This window comes from Physcomitrium patens, chromosome 1 (genome assembly GCF_059467195.1).
Source record: "Physcomitrium patens ecotype Gransden chromosome 1, ASM5946719v1, whole genome shotgun sequence".
Lineage (NCBI taxonomy): Eukaryota > Viridiplantae > Streptophyta > Bryopsida > Funariales > Funariaceae > Physcomitrium > Physcomitrium patens.
This window is the reverse complement of record NC_143410.1, coordinates 13,902,583-13,925,601: the sequence shown is the minus strand read 5'-3', so window position 1 is coordinate 13,925,601 and position 23,019 is coordinate 13,902,583. Positions and strand designations below refer to the sequence as shown.

The 23,019-nt window shown below is 41.7% G+C and overlaps 4 protein-coding genes and 1 long non-coding RNA gene across 8 annotated transcripts; 2 read left to right on the top strand and 3 right to left on the bottom strand.

Moving 5' to 3' along the window:
• Positions 1–264: 264 nt before the first annotated feature.
• LOC112291012 (imidazole glycerol phosphate synthase hisHF, chloroplastic) lies at positions 265–7,958 on the bottom strand. The gene is made up of 18 exons (XM_024537933.2): positions 7,408–7,958; positions 6,503–6,585; positions 6,259–6,353; positions 5,903–6,006; positions 5,019–5,188; positions 4,716–4,830; positions 4,454–4,512; positions 4,239–4,298; positions 3,908–4,006; positions 3,659–3,721; positions 3,384–3,446; positions 3,208–3,290; positions 2,688–2,796; positions 2,384–2,437; positions 2,064–2,189; positions 1,855–1,960; positions 1,120–1,286; positions 265–663 (listed from the first exon to the last, which is right to left on the bottom strand). Exons 1-18 carry the CDS (start codon positions 7,640–7,642, stop codon positions 601–603), a joined length of 1,854 nt encoding a protein of 617 aa, XP_024393701.1. The 5' UTR covers positions 7,643–7,958; the 3' UTR covers positions 265–600.
• A 1,993-nt stretch (positions 7,959–9,951) lies between these two features.
• Positions 9,952–13,521, bottom strand: LOC112282182 (zinc finger CCCH domain-containing protein 12). Of its 2 annotated transcripts, none has more exons than XM_024519534.3 (2): positions 11,635–13,521; positions 9,952–11,027 (listed from the first exon to the last, which is right to left on the bottom strand). In XM_024519534.3, exons 1-2 carry the CDS (start codon positions 12,674–12,676, stop codon positions 10,501–10,503), a joined length of 1,569 nt encoding a protein of 522 aa, XP_024375302.1. In that variant the 5' UTR covers positions 12,677–13,521; the 3' UTR covers positions 9,952–10,500. The 2 variants fall into 2 exon arrangements, with proteins under 2 accessions (XP_024375302.1, XP_024375311.1); XM_024519543.3 differs by having other exon boundaries at positions 11,752–13,496.
• A 127-nt stretch (positions 13,522–13,648) lies between these two features.
• LOC112282166 (uncharacterized) lies at positions 13,649–18,557 on the top strand. Of its 2 annotated transcripts, XM_024519491.3 has the most exons (9): positions 13,649–13,786; positions 14,005–14,940; positions 15,534–15,677; positions 15,988–16,293; positions 16,525–16,584; positions 16,890–17,135; positions 17,433–17,543; positions 17,715–17,891; positions 18,017–18,557. In XM_024519491.3, the coding sequence occupies exons 2-9, from the start codon at positions 14,092–14,094 to the stop codon at positions 18,341–18,343; spliced, it is 2,220 nt and encodes a 739-aa protein (XP_024375259.1). In that variant the 5' UTR covers positions 13,649–13,786; positions 14,005–14,091; the 3' UTR covers positions 18,344–18,557. The 2 variants fall into 2 exon arrangements, with proteins under 2 accessions (XP_024375259.1, XP_024375269.1); XM_024519501.3 differs by having other exon boundaries at positions 13,716–14,940.
• Positions 18,558–19,183: 626 nt separating this feature from the next.
• LOC112283643 (uncharacterized) lies at positions 19,184–22,231 on the top strand. 2 transcript variants are annotated; one of them, XM_090250570.1, is made up of 6 exons: positions 19,184–19,316; positions 19,872–19,945; positions 20,081–20,230; positions 20,406–20,691; positions 20,812–21,045; positions 21,301–22,231. In XM_090250570.1, the coding sequence occupies exons 1-6, from the start codon at positions 19,245–19,247 to the stop codon at positions 21,919–21,921; spliced, it is 1,437 nt and encodes a 478-aa protein (XP_090106696.1). In that variant the 5' UTR covers positions 19,184–19,244; the 3' UTR covers positions 21,922–22,231. The 2 variants fall into 2 exon arrangements, with proteins under 2 accessions (XP_090106696.1, XP_024378468.1); XM_024522700.3 differs by having other exon boundaries at positions 19,210–19,356.
• On the bottom strand, positions 19,334–20,941 carry LOC149989880 (uncharacterized). The gene is made up of 3 exons (XR_016503011.1): positions 20,806–20,941; positions 19,637–20,681; positions 19,334–19,469 (listed from the first exon to the last, which is right to left on the bottom strand). It is a non-coding gene; the product is annotated as an uncharacterized LOC149989880 (long non-coding RNA).
• Positions 22,232–23,019: the final 788 nt, after the last annotated feature.

Here is a 23,019-nt window from a genome sequence, read left to right as displayed (position 1 = left end):
TCATACACATTTTCAGGTTTATGTCATCTCAGAAAGGAAATCATGGGAGTGTTCCATTCTACTGGGTTCTAGGCCAGTTCGTGATGACTCACATGCCCTCACGTAAAACTGGTCAGTGAGTTGGCAAAAATGGCTAAATGATTCACCCTGTCAAGATGCCAAGACAACCAATCATACCTTTCTTGAATCATAATCTGAAAAGTATTAAATATTATCCTTGACAGACTTGATGCATGCATGTTGATAAGTTGAGAAGGCCAAGGATAAGAAAGCTTCCGAAACGCTCGTAATTGTGACTATATTCCCATTGCATTAATACAAGTCTTCACGGATAGGTCAACTTGATAAGATGGAAACTACATCAGCGTCACGATGCTTGGAAGAAATACTGATCCTTTTGGAGTGGCTATTGGGATAAAATAAAGCTAACATGATTGACGGAATCCCAGGGCAAAAGATAGCCCTACAAGTAATTTTTCAATGACCTCTCGGAAGCCCAATGTTTGTCTGTCGCGCAATCGGTGAGGAGAAGCAAGAAATGTGCAGCAGAACTCGCTTGGAATGGGAGGCCAGACTGCATACGGACGCTGAATGCTACTGTTACAAGAGTCTTGTTTCAACACCTGATGTGACCAAATGTTCCTTCACGGATGATATTTCCACCTGCAGCTTTCAAACATCGCAGACAATCAGAAAATTTAGCAGACATCATATCCTAAATGTACATGTCCTCAACTTACGAAATACACTTATTTTGGAAACTGCCGCCGAACAAAACGATAACTAGTGGTACCCTCTTATTTATATGTACATGCACGCTATCCATCATCTTGTTTCACTTATCAAGAGAAACATTTTTAAAAGAGTGCGTATTAAATTGGCCAAAAATTAGACAGCCTTGATCCAAAGTCACAACTCCAACTTGATCTTGACCTGACAGAGCTTTTAGAGGAAATTACTGCAGCACTGGCGGACAGCTCTGACATATATAAGCTACAGCTTTAAGAAAGCTACGGTATTCTTTAAGATTGATATTCACGTGCACCGATAATTCGGAATCAACCCTTGCCAAGGCCTAGAAAGTCGATGCTAACTCTTTTAAAAATCCAATCAACTTACCTCCTTTCTGTGAAAAATCCCAGCAGCCAACGCAGCTGAAGCTCTAGTTCGATGAAAGACCTCTGAAAAGTGCTCCGGACAGCCTGCACCGCTGCTTGCAATTACTGGGATCGTAACAGCGTCCGATACAAGCTTCACAAGGTTGATGTCGAATCCTTGCCCTTGGCCTGTGACCAGAAATGTAACATAAGCACTAGCTAATGCTTCAGGAACATCAAAAGACCAGTAGATTTCTTGGGGTAGATAAGAATGTATAACTGCCACGGTTCTGCTTCCATCGATGGAATCAGGATTAAATCAATCCTTCATAATTTCCAGTTCATTACCACATCTCACTACTACATCGGATAACTTGCAGAAAACATAACCTAAACATATTCTTAATAATAAGTGAATGCTAACCGCCACTGCGCCAATTATAGACTGTACTTCTGTCAGCTTTTTCCTAGTTTCAAAAGAACCAGGCCAACCATGGTTCGATGAATTGGCACACTATATATTTACAAAGCATTCACTTGAATCTATCAAAACATAAAAAAGAATATAGAATCAACCTACGCGACTGTATCAACAACCTTGAAACAAAAAAATTTGCTGTTAGGAAGCAGAAGTGAACCAAGCGCATGACTAAGTCAACACTTTGTATTGACTTTGCATGCCGTGCATACTGGCACACAAAGACGTAATGAAAGCCACAAAAACAAGTCTGATAAAAAGAGTAGAGCAAACCCGTACCGTCACAATTGATGCAGTTCAAGAGAATTTCCCCAGCACCAAGATCTTGAACTGCTTTGGCAAGCTCATATGCTCCTATAGGTCTCCTGTCGCGGCCACCCCTGACCTGACAGGGCATGAATTGGAATCAGTGCATAAGATACCCAGGATTATTAATAATAAAACACGTAAAATGAGTTCCAAGTCAGGGAAGCCACAACGTGAAGTACCGTGCACTGATACCAAGCGAACTTCTCTCCATTAGGTCCGGGCTCCTGGACTTCAATAGTCTTATAAGGTACTTCTGAAGGATCTTTAACGTACACTCTTACTGGATCTATACTGACAACCACAGCCTGCACATGCCATCCATGTCATTCTTCTCATTGACAGTCAGGAGCTTGGAATTAACGACCTAATCGATCATCTATCCCACATGTTTACTTGACAAACTGCCATTGTTACTGACTTGATGTAAAAGAGAAAAAAATTCTTTTAAAACTTGATTGATGGATAAACCTGTACTATTAGAATCAAACATGAATCATACCTGGTTTCCGTAGACATATGAAATCTGCTCCAAGCTGCTCTTTCCCGTTTTGACCTGAGCATAGTTGAACCAAAAGAGCTTAAGATGATTAGTACTCAACCGCAATTGCCCATTTCTCAATTCATCAATTAACCTCATGATATTATGTATTCCATGAACTTCTCTTAACATTACTGTATTTTTCCATGACCTCACATTTATTTTACTGCAACTGGATGCCAAAACTACTTAAACTCGTCTCTAGTGTCCAGTGCAAAATGAAAGCAAGTAGGAGCATTTATCTTCAAAAGGCCAGGCATTATACCCCTGAGCGGAGATACTCCTCAGCAGCATAAACAGCATCACTTCCAATAGATATCTTGTCAGCTCCAGATCTGAAGTACTCTGAAGCCACTTCTAGGCATGAATAAAATCTGTGGATGGATATGACAAAGTTGATGAGAGTACTTCAATCTCTTGAACAGATTAAATACAGGATTGAGTGATGAAAAGTTCGGCTTAACATGTGAGGAAAACCTGGAAACATTGAATCAAGAGGCATTAAATCTAGAAACATTAACTGGGCTTTAAGTTCCTTAGACAGCATAATTCGAGCTCAATGAACAGGTCATTTACATTTATCTATGAACATTTCCATCAAATTTCTCCTACACAACTCTGAAAGATACTGTAGTTATGAGCCCCTCCCAATTTTAGAAAGAAAACATTGCCACCTAAAAGATAGCTCAAAAAAAAACATGGCTCAAAATCAATAATGTGGAAATGCTACTAAATGCTGTGAAAAATTGTCTTCTACAACATGATCAGGTCATCATAGAACAAACCTGCCATTGGCATCAGTGAAGTCGGAGATCCCACCACCTACTGTAAGAGGCACAAAGACTTGCTCTGAAGTTCGTTGCAACACCTGCATCAGGAAAATGCATCAAATGTCTAGTTCATCCTAACTCCCCTGGGTACATTCAAGAACATTAGTGAACAAAAAGATGGCAGTATGTACCTCCAGCATCGGCATATCTCCTAGTGGAAAGTCTCGAAAACCAGTAATGTTTAGAAAAGTAACCTGCCAAACATTAACATTAAAGAATAAGCACCAAAACAGAATCTACTCAGAGTCATTTAAGTGCAAAAAGCATTCTGATTGTTAAAAACGAAAAAAAATCCAAGTCATGAGAGTATATTGATCTAGACCGCACTGATCACTTCTGAAGCACTTCATTGAAGTTTGCGATAGAAAAACGAAAGCAGCTACAGAGTCTGCAGGTTGAAACATACTTCATCAGCCCCTTCTTTGAAATAGCGCCCTGCAAGTTCCACGGGTTTTCCTAGATTGCGGACCTAGCAATTTATAAATCCAAGGGACCTTGTTAAAATCACACATAAAGTATGCATCGACTAATATGAATAGAAAGGGAACCCTTCCCCTTCCAAGCTATGTTACAAAGTAGGTCTATCTTCCTCAGAAAAATGAAATCATACAAGTCTGCACAAGAGTAATAACCTCTTCAAAAGCATAGCGCTCACCTCACGTGCTGAAGATTGTTCTCGTACATCATACTGATCACCTTTAGTCACAACAAGGTCCCCTGAGTCGTTACTTCGAACATCAAGACATGCAATAACCTGCCATACAATACGACGTGAACGGAGTGAGATTTCTGTCGTTCCGATCTTCAGAAAAAGGACAATGAATTATTGAAACGACAGATTCCGGTCCTTTCAATCTTCGTGAAAAGGAAAGCTGATTGTCCTTCCAATCTCAAAGTCCGCCGGGATTTCGTGTTTTGAACAGATTTCAATGTCGAAAAGTCCCATGTGAAGGAGATAAGTGTGAAACAGTTTCCTGCACCCGTACCCGTTTTGCAAGTGAAGAGGCTGGCTTGTGGATACGTTCTTTGGACAGGCGTTCAACATCCTGTTGACATAAGACACGGAAATTGTTAGGGTCTGGAACATTCAGGAATTGATGAAATACTTAAACGTTATAAAAATAACCCAAATCCTACGAGATGAACGAGTTTGAGCAAACAAATAAACCATTCGGCGACGACTAAGTTACTTTGGCAATACCTGTGCAGCATCAGAGTGATTCCCTCCAAGAAATCGTCGAACAATGTCTAGTCCTACAACTGTAAATCCACATAAAATAACACAGGTCAAGTTCCACTGCGTGCACACACGCCCACGGTTTGCTGTACTACCAAAATACACTAAATAACCAAACATATGCACGATTCAATCAGTAAGTTAAGAAACAATAAGTTGAAGAAGTTCATAGAAAGATACGAGGGATCATGTGATTTGAAACCGAGTAGAAATGAAAACGTCTTACCACCACTTTTCTCTGGATGGAATTGGACTGCGTAAACATTGCCTTTTCGAACAGCTGAGATGAAGTCGACCCCATAATTGCATGTTGCTAAAACCCAATCCTTGTTCTCGACAGTCTGCTCAAGCCATGCCCAATTGAATCATGCTATGCCTTACCGTCAGTGAAACCATGTTGCTAGATATGCTCAGACTACAGAAAAACCTTATGCAATTTTTATACAGTGAAGAGAATACACGGAGTACACAAGAACTGACATGAATGACAAAAATAGAACCTTCACTTGTAAACAGTAAATCAACGTACAGGAGTTGCTCGATATGAGTGCACAAAGTACACATGACGACCATTTACACCTTCTAACAAAGACGCAGAGGGTTGCTGTAGCTGCAGTCCGTTCCATCCAATGTGAGGCACACAAAGTCCTGTTGAAGAGTCAAAGCGTGCAACCACACCAGGTATGATGCCAAGACCATCTGCTCTGCATCCAACACACTGCACTCCATCATAAAGTTATCGGAAATTTCCCGTATTACTTGACAAGAAGACCAATGAATTGCTAATCACCTTAATGCAAATGGACATCAAAACTTCAGTGTGACAAATCACTCCGTCTAGTAAGAAAATACGTGAACCCCTTATCTAAGTTTAAGAAAAGCCAGCACTCAGGAAGCTTCCTGCAGCTACAACTAGAGAAACACAGTTCATCTCTATATGCAAGGTATGATCAACTTTGGCATCTACAATCCATGCTGTTCACTGCCGAAGTCAATTTTAATTTCAAGCTCAGGGTTAACAGCTTCATCTAAATGGCTTGCTACAACTGACAACAAATTTTTGTTTGAAACTTTGTGCTAAAGAGTCCCTCGGACTTTTCGAAATGCTGCAGAATCACAACTTGCTTACAAATTTTAGAATCCATACGGGATAAAACTGCAGCTATTTCGCAAGTCCATCCACTGCCTCATGCAAAAATGTTGAATATTATAGTGGACATTGTGAGTCCTTGGAGGTCAACTAGTGTGTTACAACTTATCAACAAGTTGATCAATTCCAAGAGCTACGGAACTTTCAAGCATTAACCAGCATTATGTGCAGCACTATCTGCTGCAGCTGTTCAATCATGTTATACGATGAATCTTGGGACTCGATCATAGAGAAAGGAAATTGAATGAGAAGAGGAACAGTACCACTATCGCCCTCTTCGCTGCGCTCGAACAAGAGCTGCAATCCTAGGCAGATACCGAGAAACGGCCTATCTTGCTTGATGTAAGATACAAGGGACTCCGTCATCCTGTTATGTACATTGCGAACAAATAAGTTGCAGTTACAATACGAACCCTAAGATATATCTCGTAAAATTTTGAATAGAACCTTCAAAACTGTTACCCAACGCTAAGGGAAGATGTACAGTACTGTCGACAAGTACTTACACACATAGCATTTGAGGCACGCTGCTGCGAGTTCACAAAAAAAGTATTCAAACTCACGAAAAGAAAACGGAGGCATTGCTGCTGACTAAGGTAATCGACAGCTTGAAACTCACCCTTTTGCTTTTAACACCTCCATGGCAGATTTGAAGGAGCCGACACCTGGAAAAACCAACCGCTTAGCGTTTTGGATATCTTCTGGTCCGTTCACCTGCACAGCCACAACCCCATGTTATTGCAAAAATGAAACCTACTTTTCGGCGATAATAACTTCAATAACTCGGCTTCAACTAAGAAGCATACGAAATCCTATCTACAAGCCATTTTACATTTAGAAATTCTATGGACGAAGATAATAACCTCACGAATCTTAAAGCCAAGTAGATGAATGGCATTCCGGATGCTTCGCACATTCCCTGCTCCATAATCCAAAAGCGTAACCTCTGCAACTCCAGGAACCACTCTTCCAGGTTACAACTATTGGACAAAATGAATGAGAACGGCAATCAATCACTATCGTATATTCTACGTCTTTCGGCCTTTTTTCACTCCTTAATGCTCAAGTGACTAGCAGAAACCGGTGGTTTCTCTCAAAGAAAGCCGCAGCAGATAATTGTCACATTCTCTTCGGATCTACGTCTCACTCCATAATGTAGATGATTTTAACCTCATTTTATCAGTGTAAAATGTGACCTTACACCAAGATACATGATAGTTATAAACTAATGATTTAGTCGCGGCTATATCCATTTTGACCCGCACAGGCAACCAAGGGTTCAAAAATGGCTCAGTTGTTACCTAGAAGAACTACAAGTCGCAGAAACACGAGCTTCTTTTCCTAAGAAGCCCGAGTCCCTGACCTGGACACTTCATGTTAAAATATTACATGAAGAGATGACGGTCATTTTCAAAATTTCGACCATTTGATAACGTTCTTTCGTAGGGAAAATTCACAAAATGAACGACCTAAAATAAAACTTCCCTGACCAATCCGTCTGTTGGAAAAAATGGCGTTTCATGCTGTCCCAACACGCGTAACAGTCACTCAGGGTTCACAAGATCTCGAATATACCAATTCAGAATTAGGAGGAGACGAGAGAGACAGCTAAATAAGTCCTTTAAATGATACTGAAGCAAGTCTATGCCAGATTCACGCGAATTCGATGTGGTAAAATGGCCATTATTTTCAACCATCCGCAGATAATCCATCAACAAAACGATTTGACCAATCCAGACATAAAAAATGAGAGTGAAGAGAAGATCACCATTGTCGGCTTCATCTTCATCATTGCTGGAGCTGGCCGTATCCATCGCAGAAGCTCTGACAACCAGCACAGGACAACGGCCTGAGCTCAAACGAAGCAAGGGAGCAGAGGAAAGTCGCGAATGAGGTCGGAAGACATCGCCAGCGCGCGAAGCTAGAGCCGACTTACGACGAGCGAGAGGAGTAGAAATAGAGGCCAATTGCGAAGAGGGACAGGGTACGCAGAGCGAAGCCATGGCCACAGCCACGCAGGACAAGAGAGATAGAAAACGAAAAGAGCCTGGTGAAATGGGCGAAAATGAGCGCACGGCGTCGGTGCAGGTGCAACGAGCAGAAGAGAGGATCCCACACTACAATGACAACGCGCGGTGTCGGAGGGTGACGCGCCGCGACGACTATGAGGTGAGTGATCGCATGGGATTGCTAGAAGACAGACAACGCTCGGGTGAGCAGAGCATCCCGCCTCTACCGAGCTATGCGACGACCGAATAAGCACCGGAGTGGTGCTGCCTGCCTTGCCTGCCTGCCTGCGCGAACACTCACTCACTCCCTCCCATTAGAGCCCGCCCCCATTGGTAGGGTTTAAGGCGAGGTTCGCATCCCACATCATCTATCCATAGATGATTTATACCGCTTCTATCATTCGTCCCTTCTCGACGTTCGTTCGTCACCTCCTCTCACCACTCTCCACAACGGTGATGACCCTGCCACGTTTGTTCCGGTCGAGAGAAGGTGCTGCGAACCTACCTCTGGACAGGATAAAAGTAAAAGATTCAGATGAAGAAAAAGGAAAAAAGTGGAAAAAAGGATGGAGCATGATCATTTCTATATGTTCTTCATTTCTACATGTAGTGGGTATAATTCAGAATGTTCTTCGCAAGTTGCTTGTAATTTTATCCCAAGAAAAATCTGCTTAGAAAACAAAACTTCAAACTGATCCATTGTTTTCATTTTTTGTTCTTGTTTGTTTTGATAAATCAACATTTATATGATTACATAGTCACCTCTAACCTATTAGAAGAATCAATAAGTGGTGTAACTACAAAATAAAACCAGGGGTCAAAATTACTACTTTTTAACTGTAGGTAAAATTCCAAAAATATAAATACAACTTCTTTTCAAAAATATTCTACATAAATATTAACATTCTATCAAATGTTGTGCCCTTCGTCCACAATAAAGAAGCAAACGTATATTTTCCATGATACTGGATCATGTGTTGACATTAGTCTTAAATTCACATTTTCTGGATTTTTGTATGTTTGATAATTGATAGAACATAAATATTTAACCAAGTAAAAGCATGATATTCTATTAAGTCCTAAATAATTTAGCAAGGATTCACAAAAAAGCATGCTTCCTCTCAAATAGTTATAAACTTTAAATTAATGTTATCCATTAATAATGTACAACTCAATTAGATTTTAAGTTGAGGTGAATTTATTACAAAATCTTAAACATGACTTGTAATTTTATAATTTGTTAATATGTGCACACATGTGTGTATATATTCCAACATTGAAGTGAAATTTATGTTTTGAATTGTTTATGACAATGTTAACAAAGTGTTATAAAAGTTTGCACAATATAAGTATACTTAAAAGTAATAAGTAAAAAAATATATGCAATTATTAATATATAAATTAGATTCAACTTTGTAAGTTATAAAAAAAAACCAATAGTGATTAATTGCAACAACAAAGAAGTATAGAATCAAGTCAAATAAATTTAAATATTTAACAATAGAGGAATGTAATCTATATTTAGATTACCAATTTAATTATAGATTACTAATATATTTTTATTAGAAATTTTATTGATCAATATAAATTATTTTTTTATTTATGGTTAAGATATATTAATTAAACGTTGTATTTGTGTCTCACATTTTTCTTTGCTATCATTTTTTATAATAAAATTTTGGGCATCATAATTAAATTTCCTAAAGGATGAGAAAGAAGCGTTCAGATACCAACTAAACTTTGAGTGTATTTAATTTAATTGCATCAGTTGTTTTGCATGGGCACAAATAACTAATTGAAAAGGAATTTGTAATATTGTAAATCATTACTTTATCCTCATTCTACAATAAAAAGAAAAGAAAAATAAAACCAAATTGAATAACTAAAACATTGTTTATATTTAATGCACTGTAAAAGTATAATTAAAAATTAAGTGTTTATCAATTCAGTACAGTGCCTGATTAGCTAAAGTTTTATTGGATTCGATTACTAGTTCTGATGTGAAGACTTCTCTTTACGTATCTTAAACAAAACCATTCTTCAACACCGGCAAGACTAAGGGCAGATTAATGTTAGCGTACCAGTTCCAGCATCCCCCGATTTTCCCCTCTATCATACTCCAAGTTTTATTCTCTTAAACATGAATTAAAACCAAGTATGATAAAAAGCCATCAAAGAGAGGAGGGGAACACTGAGTGAGTGCAGGAGTGGCGCTCACAACCAAGCGCAGAACAAAGGCGAGATGATATTCCCACGAGGAAGAGAAGCAAGCGAAAGGGAATCTGCAAACGAGGATCAGCTCATGTCAAAAGCAAACTGGTCTCCCAGGATTCATACAGCCAGCTCTTCTCACATTGAGTGAGGCTAATGCAGGAGCAATTTGTGCTGATCGTATGTACACGCACTAGCACAGCATACCGTTCCATGCATTAGCACATTCGCCACAGTCACAGATACTTCTAAGTAGCTAAAATGTTCAACATTAGCAAGTGTCTGTGAACCAAAGCGGACCCAAGTGCTTTAAGAACGGATTCTGGGATTGGAACAGTCCTGGAAGATAAGGAACAAGACGTCGTATCTTCCTGTGTTCGGAGACGACACTCCATTCTTCCCAAAAGGCATGAACACCCATTTGCGCTTGAACTACTTGATGAATTCTCACAAGGCAAGGTAATGTCGGGCTTTCGTAAAACAGGTTCAACTTTCCAGTGACAAACTGAGGTTATAAATTTACCGTCTGTAAAGTCTATGAGATCAAAGAGAAAGACAGACATGGAGGCGGTGGTTGCGAAATTTAACTTTACACCACTGCAACTAATGAAAGATGGATGAAGAGCAACCAATTATCTGAGCTACCTTCTCCAACCTTGCTCAGGTTGCAGCACACTTCCATAGACATCCTCCTTTACACCTTCATACTGAAAGCTTTGCTGGTTCACCTCACCATCCATTTGAGCTACGATTGCACATCTGTTAATTGGGGTAAAATTCTGTTGCCTAGAAGGCTCCAAGCCAGTGCTGCGCCTGAAAAACGGCACTGTTTTTGGTGTTGATGCAGACGGAACCGAAAAAGTTGTCCGTCTCTGCACCTCTCCCCGTACATCACTTTCAGGTTCAGCGGCTTCGTGGATCGTGGTTGTTGCCCCGCGTTGCCAGTCGTCGTCCTCTATCCACCAGTCACCATAAATTGTCGATATCTCATTTGGACCTCGCCAGTTACTCTTCCCCTTCGAGCCAGACCGTGCAGAAGACGCTCCTCCCTGATGTCTTTGGTACGATGACACTGCAACCGTGTCTTGTGAAGGAGTGCCTCCTGACTTCGAGTCAGAAAGAGCAGGAGCACTTGAATCCGGTAGCCCTCCCCCGTATCTTTGCAACTCTGTGAACACATAACAGGCATACTAAGGCCGATGCTGCACAAATAAAAGGATCCATGACATTTGCTAACGGTCTAAACTGGAGTTATGAGAGAGCACAGATAGGCGCGCATCATGTATCTCTATCCAAATAATGGTCTAATCATTCAATTTCAGAGCAACATGTAAAAATTCGCTCCTGAGTATGCACGAGTGTACAATTAAACAAACCCAGTCCCACACAAGTAGAGCGAGAGCCCAAAACTACTGCTCTTTAAAACTGAAATGAAACTATTGCTCAGTTAAATTTCAAACTGCAAATACCAGTGCCAGCTTTCTAAAACAATCAAGAAGCCTGAAACCTAAATTGAAGGTACAGCAACCGTGGGAAATCATACCCCAGAGCAAACAGATATTTGAATAGTAAAACATCAACTGTAAACAACGTACATAGATTGTACTCCCTAACGTTTCAAAATCGAGAAGGGCCAAGAACAACGCAATGATTAAGAGGACAACTGAAAGAAGAATTATACTTGGATAGTAAGTAGCAAAACACCTTCTACAAAAATCCTTAATTATTGTATTAACACTGCATAACTCGTAGGGGGCTCTTATCTACAAGCTTACCATCCGACCCATGAGCAAAATGGCATTTATCTTCAAAAGGACAATGCCCAGTAGTCTCCCATTTGTTACATAACCTAGTTTTCCAATTCGAAGGGCGAGCATTGGGAGTTGCAGAACCTGCAGGAGTCGAGCTACCTCCCTCTCCCTCCTTCGTGTTTCCATTCGTTGTTGGAGCGAGCTGCATTTCAACTTTGGGAGAGGCAGCAACAACTGCACCAGAAGCCGCAGCCACAGCAGCATCTCTTGCTTCCCGAACAGCACGAGGAACGCTATGTTCATCGTGCAAAAAGTTGCACTTCTCTCCGTAAGGGCAATTGCCCTCTCCAAAGTATTTCTTACAAGGGCGTGTCTTGTGAAACCTAACTTGCGAATCCGTCGAACCAGCAGCAGATCCTGAGCCCCCTTGACCGCCAGGCTGACTAGGTGGTGGTGGTGGAAACTCTTGCGAAGCAACAAACTCTTCCCACCCTGGCGGAGGCTTCCGCAGTTCCTCCATCCCATGAGCAAAATTGCAGTTGGTACTGTAAGGACAATTGCCGCTACGGAAACGACTACATAGTTTCGTTTTGTAAAAAATGCTTCCCATTCCGCGCCCCCTTCCCACAGCTCCAGCTCCCGCTGATGAAGAACCTACTGCACCAAAATCTGCCAACCCCGCTCCACCGGCAGCGGAACCACCCCTTCCCGACTGAATTCCGCCTCCGTGGCCACCAAACCCTTGATGATTTCCACTATGATTATGATGATTAGGGCCTCTATTTCCATCAGGCATTGTTCGCAACACTTTCTGTGTAGGTTCTGCTCCAGAAATAGCTCTTCCTCTTCCAAACCCTGAATGAGAAGCTTGCTGGTACTCCTGGGCCACAGCGGCACTACCATGAGGTCCTGCTCTATCCCAAGATAAATCATTCTCGACCGACTCATCGTCTTCATTATCACCCCACTGATCTAGGCCTGGTGCCCCTGCGTCCCAAAAACCCGCGCCATCCATCCCTACTACAGGTTCCCCCATCCCTAACTCGGCTGCCGCTGTAGTATCCATGAGGTTCTGTGTCTCTATTCCCTTAAACTAAAACAAGCAGTCCGTTGATTGCATGAAGTATGACTGCCAGAGAAGTGAATTCCTCAGTTCGCGTGCAAAACCCAAAATTCGTAAAAACTTGCATTCTTATGAGGCAAAATGCCGGGATAATTGACTGATTGATGTTATTGATTGGTGCCAGTGAGAGGAAATGGACAGTGGACCATCCAACTTAGGCCGCGGAGGTGCTACATATTATTTGTACGACATGGGAAGGTGGGGGGGATAAAAAGGGCGGAAACAAAGAGATACAGATATGGTGTTTTGAAGAAGAAAGCAGAGGATAACTCCCCGGAGGAGCTACATGACAGAAATGCATGAGAAAAGGAGACCCGTTATAGAGAAGATATTGTAGTATCGAGTGCAATAAGGGTAGCGATGAAGGAAAAGGAGGTATGCGAGGGGGAATAGAATTGAGAGGAACGGGTCCTAAACCAGCGACGAGGAAAAAGAAGCAGAGGGAGAGCAACAACCACACGAGCGGAAGAGAGACTCGGGAGAAAAAAGGGCAATGAGTGAAAAGACGGAAGTAGCAACGCAGCAGCGGCAACAACAATGGTATTGAAGGTCAAAGCAAAGCAAGGCAAGACAAGGAGGAGCTTGGATAGACACATAGCACTTGGGTCCATAACATACCCAGTCACATGCAGGGAACAACGTCAAGGGCTCAGAATTAGTCTCCCTCTCTCTACTGCAAAATGCTGAAACACTTCCATGAAAGCGACCTAATCGAATCGCAATTGCCACTGTGATTCAATCATAAATTTATCTCGTCGCACATCACATGATGAATTCTGTTTCCTCTCGAAGCAAATTTAATGTACCCGGACACAAACCCATGTCCGGTAGTGAAAACCTGGGTCTTCAGTTGGTTGATACCCGATAATTTGGACACCGAGGTAGATTTCAGCAAGGGGAACTGGGGCGCCTCCGATTTGTCCACTGACACAGCACTCTATCCGCTTGTAATGGAGGAAAACGAGAGTCGTCTTCTTCGAGCGTGGTGAATGCATTGGCTACGAAGCACTCAGAAACCTCCGTCTTCCGACCCTCAGCGATCTGCGATAGCAGGTGCACCACGTTCTAGTGCTTGCCCGCCCTATCACAATATAATATTTTTGGGGCGATTGGCGCTCATTTGGTGCTGCCACCTTTGCTGCGAGTTTCGTTGCACCTGTCCGTCCTTCCTTTTTCAAATTACTCATCCTGCACTTTTTGATGTCGTACCAACTTGGTTTGCATTAGGTTTCGAGATTGCTTAGAGTTCTGGTGCGGGCTGTTGTGTGTAGAGGAGTATTTTAGTGTTGGAGTTGCTTGTCCATGCGGAGAAGTCAGGAGCTGCAGCAGCAGGAGCATCCAGGGCGTGGTTGCGCAGGATGACGCTGGCTGCTGGAGGTTTCCTTCACCCCAGCCTCCTCCCCGTTGCATTGTGTTCTCGAAATTCGTCTTTGCATCGGAATTCGGCATCGCAGCACGCCCTCCACTCACATAGCTTGACTTCTATTCAGCTTTCGCCTAGTCCTCCCGAGCTGCTTCGGCTGCATTCCAATAGTGCTGGTGCGTTTCTTGCCAAAGGAGCTTGGGATTATATCGACTCCGGCACCGAGGTTGAGAGTGGTGTGGGCAATGTTGTCTCGGGCGACAAGGCAGCGGGCAACGTGAAATTGCTTGCTTCGGACACGCAAAGGGTACTGGTAACTGACGGTGGCACGAATGAGGAACGCCAGGTCTCCGATGCACTGGATAGTGTGACCTTTCAGTCTTGGCGAAAGGACAATTCAGAATTTACTAACGAGTCACGAGCTGAGCAGGAGAGTGGAATAGTTGCTAGCAATGAACAAAATTCCAGAAATCGTGTATGGCGTGCACCCGCCGAAGACTCTAGTGATTCTAGTGGGAAGCAACCTGAAAGGCAGTACAGACCACGGGATCAGTCTTACATTTTGCCTGTAAAGAAGGTAGACAGGTGGGTGAACCCTTCTGTCAGAAAATTTGATGGAAAGGAGGCCGACCAGAACGGAGATGTTTATGAGAGGAATGGGGAGGGAGCAGGGAGCAGTGCAACAGGGAATGGTGGACGATTTTCTTCGAGCAACTTGTCTCTGGTTAGCAAGCCGGGAGCACGTTATCAAAGGCTCCCCATCAATTTAGACTTGCAGCTGTACTGGGCACGCCTTCTACGTCAGAAAGGTCAGCAAAACCAGGCAATGGAGATCCTTAAACAGGTGTTTTCCCTTGCGCCATCTCATATCAAATGATATCTTCTCGATTCCAAATTCTGTGTTAAACCCCTAAAACGCGCATCTTGTGAAGATTCTTACTATTTGGACTGTCGGCTTTCATGCGTAATAACCACGTTCCTGACTGTTTAGCTTGAAATTGTAATCTTATGAATCTAAATAACCGAATCAAATTCTGTTATTTGTTTATGCCTTATAACCAAGTTCTATTACCAATGGAATGGGTTTAAGAGCCAGTCGATGACTCTTGTTCAAGCTTTGAGCTTCTGGAAGCCTATAACGAAATGCCCAATTTCTTTTTTTTTCTTCGTGGGGAAATCTATCATGAACATGAGAACTAAATCCCCTCCCCATTCGGGTCTTTCAAAAATTAGTGATACGCTGCTGATGAGTACTTTGTCCTCTATCGTGTACGTGTATGATGTTGTTGCAGCTAGTACTTATAATTTCTGCACCTCATCGACTAGAGGACTGATGCTATATAATTAGAATCAGTTTTGATTGCTTTCAGTACCTGTAAATTACGTCTTCTGACTAACACAAGCGCTTCGCCTTTTAATTGCTCGATTGCCTTGCAGTGTATTAGAGACTGGCCAGACGATGGGAGGCCATATGTAGCGTTAGGGACATTGCTAAAAAAATTGGGTAAGGTGCAAGAAGCACGGAAGGTCTTTGAAGATGGCTGCCAGGCTGTTCGTGGAGAAAATGCTTATATCTGGCAGGTGCGCTTTTTTCTTTTATCCTCTAACCCTGGTTGTTTCTGAAGAGGAGCCAAGATGCAAGTCGTAGACTAGTTTTACGAGATGACCCGTGAATAAATTTTTAGTCATGTGGTGTGCTCATATGCCTACTCATGCCTCCGATCTTGTTGATACCTCAGAAGCTGGCCTTTCTCTCTTCGATCGTGCTGCTCAATCATGAATTAGATTTTCTGTTTCTATCTGTTCTTAGTTTTTCTTTTCGTGTAAGATCAGTTTCTTTGTTGCCCATTTCTGTTAGAGGTGCCCGTTTTAATGGAGGATGGGTCGTCAGGCCTGGGCAGTTTTAGAAGATCGGGTTGGAAATACTGGTAAAGCAAGGAAGCTTTTCGATGCTGCCACTGCGGCAGATCGAACACATCCTGCGGCTTGGCATGGTTGGGCTGTTTTGGAGTTGCGTGAGGGTAACACTAAGAAAGCTAGAGCTCTGTTAAAGAAGGGTTTAAAATTTCATGGACCAAACGAGTATCTCCTGCAGACACTAGCTCTTCTTGATGTGAAAATGGGTAGATATGATCAAGCTCGCATCTTATTTGGAAAGGCTACTCGATCAAATCCTAAAAGTGCAGCAAGCTGGCTGGTACATGACTCTGCTCTTACTCGAAGAATGGGTAAAATTGCAATTCAAAAGAAATCTTTGTCATGCAGTTTACACTATCTTCAAATAAATTTTGGTCCTCTCTTGTTGCCACATTTGGAAGAAATTTAGATGCAACAAGTGTGCTTGACATGTCTTTTTACCCGTAAAGCTTTTCCTCTTGGAGGTTATTGATTGTGAAGTAGGACTGACTCTCCTCTGTCCTTTCTGGAGGCCTGGGCATTAATGGAGGCAAGCCAAGAGCGTAAAACTACTGCTCGTAATCTTTTCAAGGTAATCCTGCGAGCCGCTCACATGCATGATTAGTTGGGTTTAGCAGGTTTACTATGCTAGAGCAACTCCTATTACATGCCGCGGCTTATTACTTCTTGGGACGTATGCCATGGCTCTGAATGCATCTTCTGATCGTACTTCACAGAGGAATCGCTGTTAAAGAGAGTTCACGCAGGATCGGTTTCCTGTTGACAGGTCTTAGAAATGTTGTCAATGCACTTAAGTTGTATTCGAGTAAATATCTATCATCCAAGTGGACATTTGGAGTTCACTTCACTAATTGTTAGTTGGAAATACATGTACAGAATGGCATAGAAGCCAGTCCCAAGAATCGTTATGTTTGGCAAGCTTGGGCATTGTTCGAGGCAAAGGAAGGGAACAAAGAACGTGCTCGTCAATTATTTCAACGAGGACAACAATTGAATCCTCTAGACCCAGTTATTTATCAGTCTTATGGTCTTTTCGAGTACGATTGTGGCCATATTGCTATTGCCAAACAGCTTTTTAAACGAGGAGTTTCTGTGGGCCCGCAACATCAACCTGCTTGGATTGTATGTTCCGCACTTTGATACTCCGTATTTAATCATTTATATTCGTTTAAGTAGATTTAATCTGGGGCTTTAAGGATAGTTATGCATGCCCTTGGTGGGCATGTTACTTCTCAGCACATGCATTTATTTTTGTATTTTACATAGCAGTTGGTATTTATTTAGTGGCGACTGTATGCAAATAGGTGAACTCGTCAACTCAGCTGTATTGGACGTTCTCAAAATTGGTAGGTTTCATTGCTTTCCTGTTTAGAGGCTAAAAGATAACTATGTTGAACTTATTTTGGCTGATCGGCGCAGGCTTGGGCTTGGGTTGAGTGGAAAGAAGGGAATCTAGATGCGGCTCGGGAGCTATTTCAGAGGGCTATTGCAGTTGACCCAAGGTCTATGGATGCAGTGCGAGCATTTCAGGTTGTTTATTGAGAGAAAAATCTGGTTGGACTGTGTTGCAGACATGATTATGGGGATCTTGCGAAGCTGTCCATTGCTCACTTTTCTTTTTATTACTCGAACTTCATAACATGTATTTAGAAACAGATAGAGGGCAAGGAGATGAAATTTACATTGAATTTGTTGTTGCAGGCTTGGGGCATCTTAGAAGACAGAGAAGGGAATGTAGGAGTCGCAAGAGTTTTGTTCAAGCGTGCATTAAGAGTGGACTCTCAGAACGTTCCCACATGGATGTCCTGGGCAGCGATGGAGGAACGACAGGGCAATGCCGTCCGAGCTGATGAACTTCGAAGTCTGTGCCTTCAACAGGTAATGGATATTTTGTCGTGTTTGTTTTACGTATTCACATTCTACCGTCCTGCTTGATGCGTTTATTTGTAGATGATCATTTTGTTTTTATAAAACTGATTGGAGGAATTTGACGTGCTTTGCAGAGGACAGAAGTTGTAGACGAAAATCCATGGGATGTGAATCTGGAAAACATGTTAGCACCAGCAATTGACAAATTGAGGGATTTCTTAAAGCTAGAACAAAGATTTCCATGGTCCAAGAAGGAGCGAATGAAGCCAATGGATGAGAGGACTGTGGGAAGCCTCGAGGCTTTAGAGGATGCTAATAAATTAGAGGAAGAGTTTGATGTAGATGCCTTCCTGGGTGGGAGATTCTCCGAGCGATCTGGTAATGCAGCTGGGCTGACACGTCAGGAATCCAAAGTGGCCGCCAAAAGGCAACAAAAGCTAAGTGATAATGTGATCACTTGAAGCCTCAACGTTCGCTACATTTTCTAGTATGTTGCGTTTCGCATAAGTGAAGACGACGTCAATATCAAATGTAGATATTTCTTCTCCGAGAAAACGGCCTATTAGTTTGTCACTCCCTTATCCATTTTATGGCTGAAGCACAGTCAGCTGGAATGGAAGTGTTGTATACCTTCAATGGGTTTTTTCAATTAAAAGCAATTCATCTTTTATACTATTTAGGTTTGTTGATCAAAGCCTATTGCGAAATTTCCTCAGGTCGACTCATTTCAAACCGAGGATTGAGCTTCAACAAACCTGTGCATTTGTCAAGCTAACCCGCAGAATAATTTCCATATCTGTCCGATTCGAATCAATGCGCAAAGTCTGCCCACGTAATGCTTTGACAAAACGGTTAGAATGTTGGTACATCTCCAGAGCAGACTTTGCCTTTGTTCTTCTGCTGGGATCATATTGCTCTTGAAAACCTAATTGGAATGTAAGGCTTGTTTGATTCCCTTACTGACCCATAACCCCTAATATTTCAACCTTTCATCAAATTAACCACTTGGTTTCATCTGGAGTAACCCCAGAATGTAGGCGCTATGCTTAGTGGCGAAGTACCCAGACGGTCGAGAACGCAACAATATAACCTGACCTAGTTTTGCATAGTATGAAAAACTCACAGGTTTAACACGGAACAACGTCAAGTCATTACTGATAGCGTAGCAAAATGAGAATTAAGGAGGAATTAACACGGCAGTGTTTGCCTCAATGCTCTGCTTCATTGCTCCACGGACAAAGCGAACACAATTGTAGTTGCGCAACTCTACAGGGGATGCGTCGTGGAGTCAGATAGTGGATCGAGAGAGAGAAAGAGAGAGGGAGAGATGGCAGGAGGAGACGTGAAGGCTCTTGCAGGAGGATGCACACTTGGTTCAAGTGTAATAGCAACATGGCACATTTACAAGCATCTCTGCAATTACACAGAACCCATGTACCAACGATACACTGTTCGCATCATCTTCATGATCCACGTAATTGCCTTCACATGTTGTAATAGAAATTTAATAAGTCTTTAATTTCGTTGCACTGTAGTCGTTTCTTTCGTCAAGCTTATCATTGGATGTTTAGTTGTCAATCACCATGTCTGTATTCAAATTATTACCAAGTTTAGGGAGCGAAAGTGAACTCTTGGATTGTTGTCAGGATGTAGAATATGTTTAATTGGGAAGCTTCAATTGCGTTTTTTATAGAGAGTTTGAAGCATTGTGAGTAAAATCAGATAAAATTAGGGTTTAAAGATACGTAGTATACCTCAAAGTGCAACAGTGGAACCAGTGTTGCATTTAATTTCGGTGGTTTGCTTAGCTACACTTTTTACGTTATTTAAAAGGGAAAAACGAATGCTGGTCTGTGCGTTAAAATACTAATTGTGCTCCGAATCCCTAATTTCGCAACGTTAACTTGCATCCAATCTACACCAAAACGCTTTTCTTTCGTTCCTAGCAAGGTTTGCTGAGCTGTTTTCCATACTACGCTCACTGTGCAGGTGTATGGGCTCATGTCATATTTGGCATTAGTGAGACCGAGGGAAGCAATCTATTTCAGCTCTCTATGTGGAATGCAAGTACCCATTAATCAGTTTTCTACTTGTTACTTGCTGCTCCATGTACCATGAACCCGTTTAGCGTCTGATAATAATGCATAATCTCTCAATATGATTTGGAACCGAAATGGGTTGTGTATCAAATGAAACAGATACGAGGCGTGGGTGATCTACAACTTCACGTCATTGTGTATCGCATTTATTGGGGGTCCAGGGGCTGTAGCCACCAGCCTTCACGGCCGATACCTGAAGCCCTCGTGGCACCTCATGACTTGCTGTTGTGATGCCATCCCCCTGGATGGGTACGCCTATTTATCACCCTTTCAATTCATTGATCAGAGAGAGAGAGAGAGGTTTCTGTCTCAAAACTTTGAATGAAATGTAGTGGACACAAGGTTGTACTCTCGTTTGTTTCAGGCTGTTAAAGGGTTGAACCAATGTCATTGACAACTGTGTTCTGCAAATGGTGACGCACAGGGTGTTCATTCGACGATGTAAAAGAGGGGTGCTCCAGTTTGTGATTTTGAAGCCGTTGTTGGTGGCAGCAACACTGATGTTATATGAATCGGATCTGTATGAGGACGGCAGTTTCTCCACAACCAATGGTTACCTATACATCACCATCGTGTACACATTTTCATACACGCTGGCGCTGGCAGCTCTGCTGTTGTTTTATGTGGCCTGCAAGTCCATGTTGCAGCCATTCCAGCCGCTCCCAAAGTTCCTTATCATCAAATCAGTTGTCTTCTTGACCTACTGGCAAGTATGACTGCCTTCTTATCACAAGATTAATCTCATTGAACACGTGATAATTCTTTGAGTTTCTTCATATGCAAGTACCTCAAATGCTCCTCTTTGAAATGAATATTACTGCGACCTGCAGAGTGTCATAATTGCTCTTCTTGCAAGTGGTGATATAATCAAGACAGCGCAAGACGCCCTGGATGTTCAAAACATCACCATTTGCATCGAAATGTTGTTTGCGGCCGTTGGGCACCTATATGCATTCCCCTACAAAGTATATGCAGATTCTAACATCAACGGCGGAGGAAGCCTAACCTACAGCATTTTGCATGCACTCAGTTTCTCAGACCTTGTCTACGACACCATGCATCAGGTAGTTCGCTATCCTTTGTACCAGAAAAATGCTTTCAATCCAAGTTTATCGCGTAGATATGCGTTTATATTTCGGGTTATTTGTTACATGCTACATTCCAATTCCAAATGGGGTAGAGAACGTGGTGGGTGTACTGATAAATATCCTTCAGTGTGTTGCACTACTTTGTGTCATTTGAACTTATATATATATATATATATATATATATGAACACCAAGATATTGATTTTGAATTTCTGACTGGCTTGATATACAGTTTGCACCTACATACCAGGAGTATGTTCTGTATAGCAATGGCAGTGAAGAGGCACCCCAACGGCACAGGGTGCCGATGCTCATCCCAATGGGGCTAGGCCAAGAAATGGACCAAGTGGTGAGGAACAATTCTATGACTCAGATTCTGAGCTTTGGTGAGCCAGAAGGAGCAAAGACGAATATTGTGGGAGTGTTGGACACGGAAAGACAATCCATACCTGCAGGTGATCGCAGTCCGCCCACCTACAGCCAGATGCTAGCAGATGTGGCAGATGATTACCGTGCTTCAGGATCCACGACGAAGCCATCGTCAGGCTCCAACAGTTTCTCCGACAACGACTTCAATCCTCGAGGTGGTATAATTCCCCGACTGGACTCTCGCGGGGCAGCTCTTCCAGACCACAACATCCCTGCTGCTGGATCAGGAAAAAATTTATTCAGACATTCGAGTACTTGGGACAGTCAAGCAATGGATAGTCGGAGAGAAAGTGCAGTGGAAGAAGAGATCACAGAGTTAACAAAGCTTACCGAGCGGAGGGCGTCAGAGCATGGACCTCTTGTAGACACAATTGATGTCAGGGGTGAGAACGAGGAATTCTCTGAGGGTTTCATTCAACGATGACTACCTTCATTCCAAAGATTTTATTGCACGACATGTTTCATTCCGCACAATGTTGTGTAAATCCACCTCCCAACGAGACTTGGTTTCAGGCCACAACTGGAATCACAATCTTCCTAATAATACAGACTTGTACATGTATCTACACTATTGAGGCAAATGATATCTTTGTGTACTAGAAATATGTTCATCGGCTCTGCATCTTCAAAACACAGAACATTGAAAAAATACAGTTTGTTTGTTCCTGTATAGACATATGATTTTTTTTGAACTTTTATATAATAAAATTGTATGATTCGAATTATTTTAAAAACACATATTTAAGAGAGCATAACGAGAAAATATGACTACCAGAATCGGAAATCAAAAGTGGGGCTAAAAAACATTAGTAGTAGGAATAATAATAAAATATTTTTATTATTCCTTTAAATGTAAATATATATATATATATAAATAGATTAGGTAGAAAACATCTTATTAAGAAACATCAAAGAAGTTTCTTAAACATAGATCAGATCTATTGATGCATAACATGGCTATATAATTACTTCAAGAAGTTTCTTACTTTTAGAAAGCCACTATGGAACTATCTTACATCTTCGAAACTTACAAATCTCATGGTCTTTAAAAAAAATCCTCATTCTATTTTTTTTATCTAGTGGATATGAAAGAAAAATTGACACTAACTTTAATCTTTTCAACAAATATTTTGTCTTTTAGTTTTGGTTCCAAATTTTCTAGTTTCATTGTACTTGACAACAACAATTTTCTTACTTTATAATAATCTCATTTTAAAGTTTTTGTTTTCTAACATATGTATAAAATTAATTACTTCAACAAAAAATATATATACATATATATATTTGAAAACTGAAATCAATCCAATTGTCTCTGCACTTCATAGAGTTTTGCACACCCTCACTGATCTCTCAACTTTGCACTTGGTGATGTGCTAATTTTGCAAGGATATAAGAGAGATAGAGAATGAAACTCTTGGGAAACTTGAAAGAAAGTCAAACAAGATTGGTAATTTTAGAAGTTGGTGACATCAAAGAGAATGAATCTGTGAGAGAGGCATGGCCAGAAGAGAAAAGTTTATGA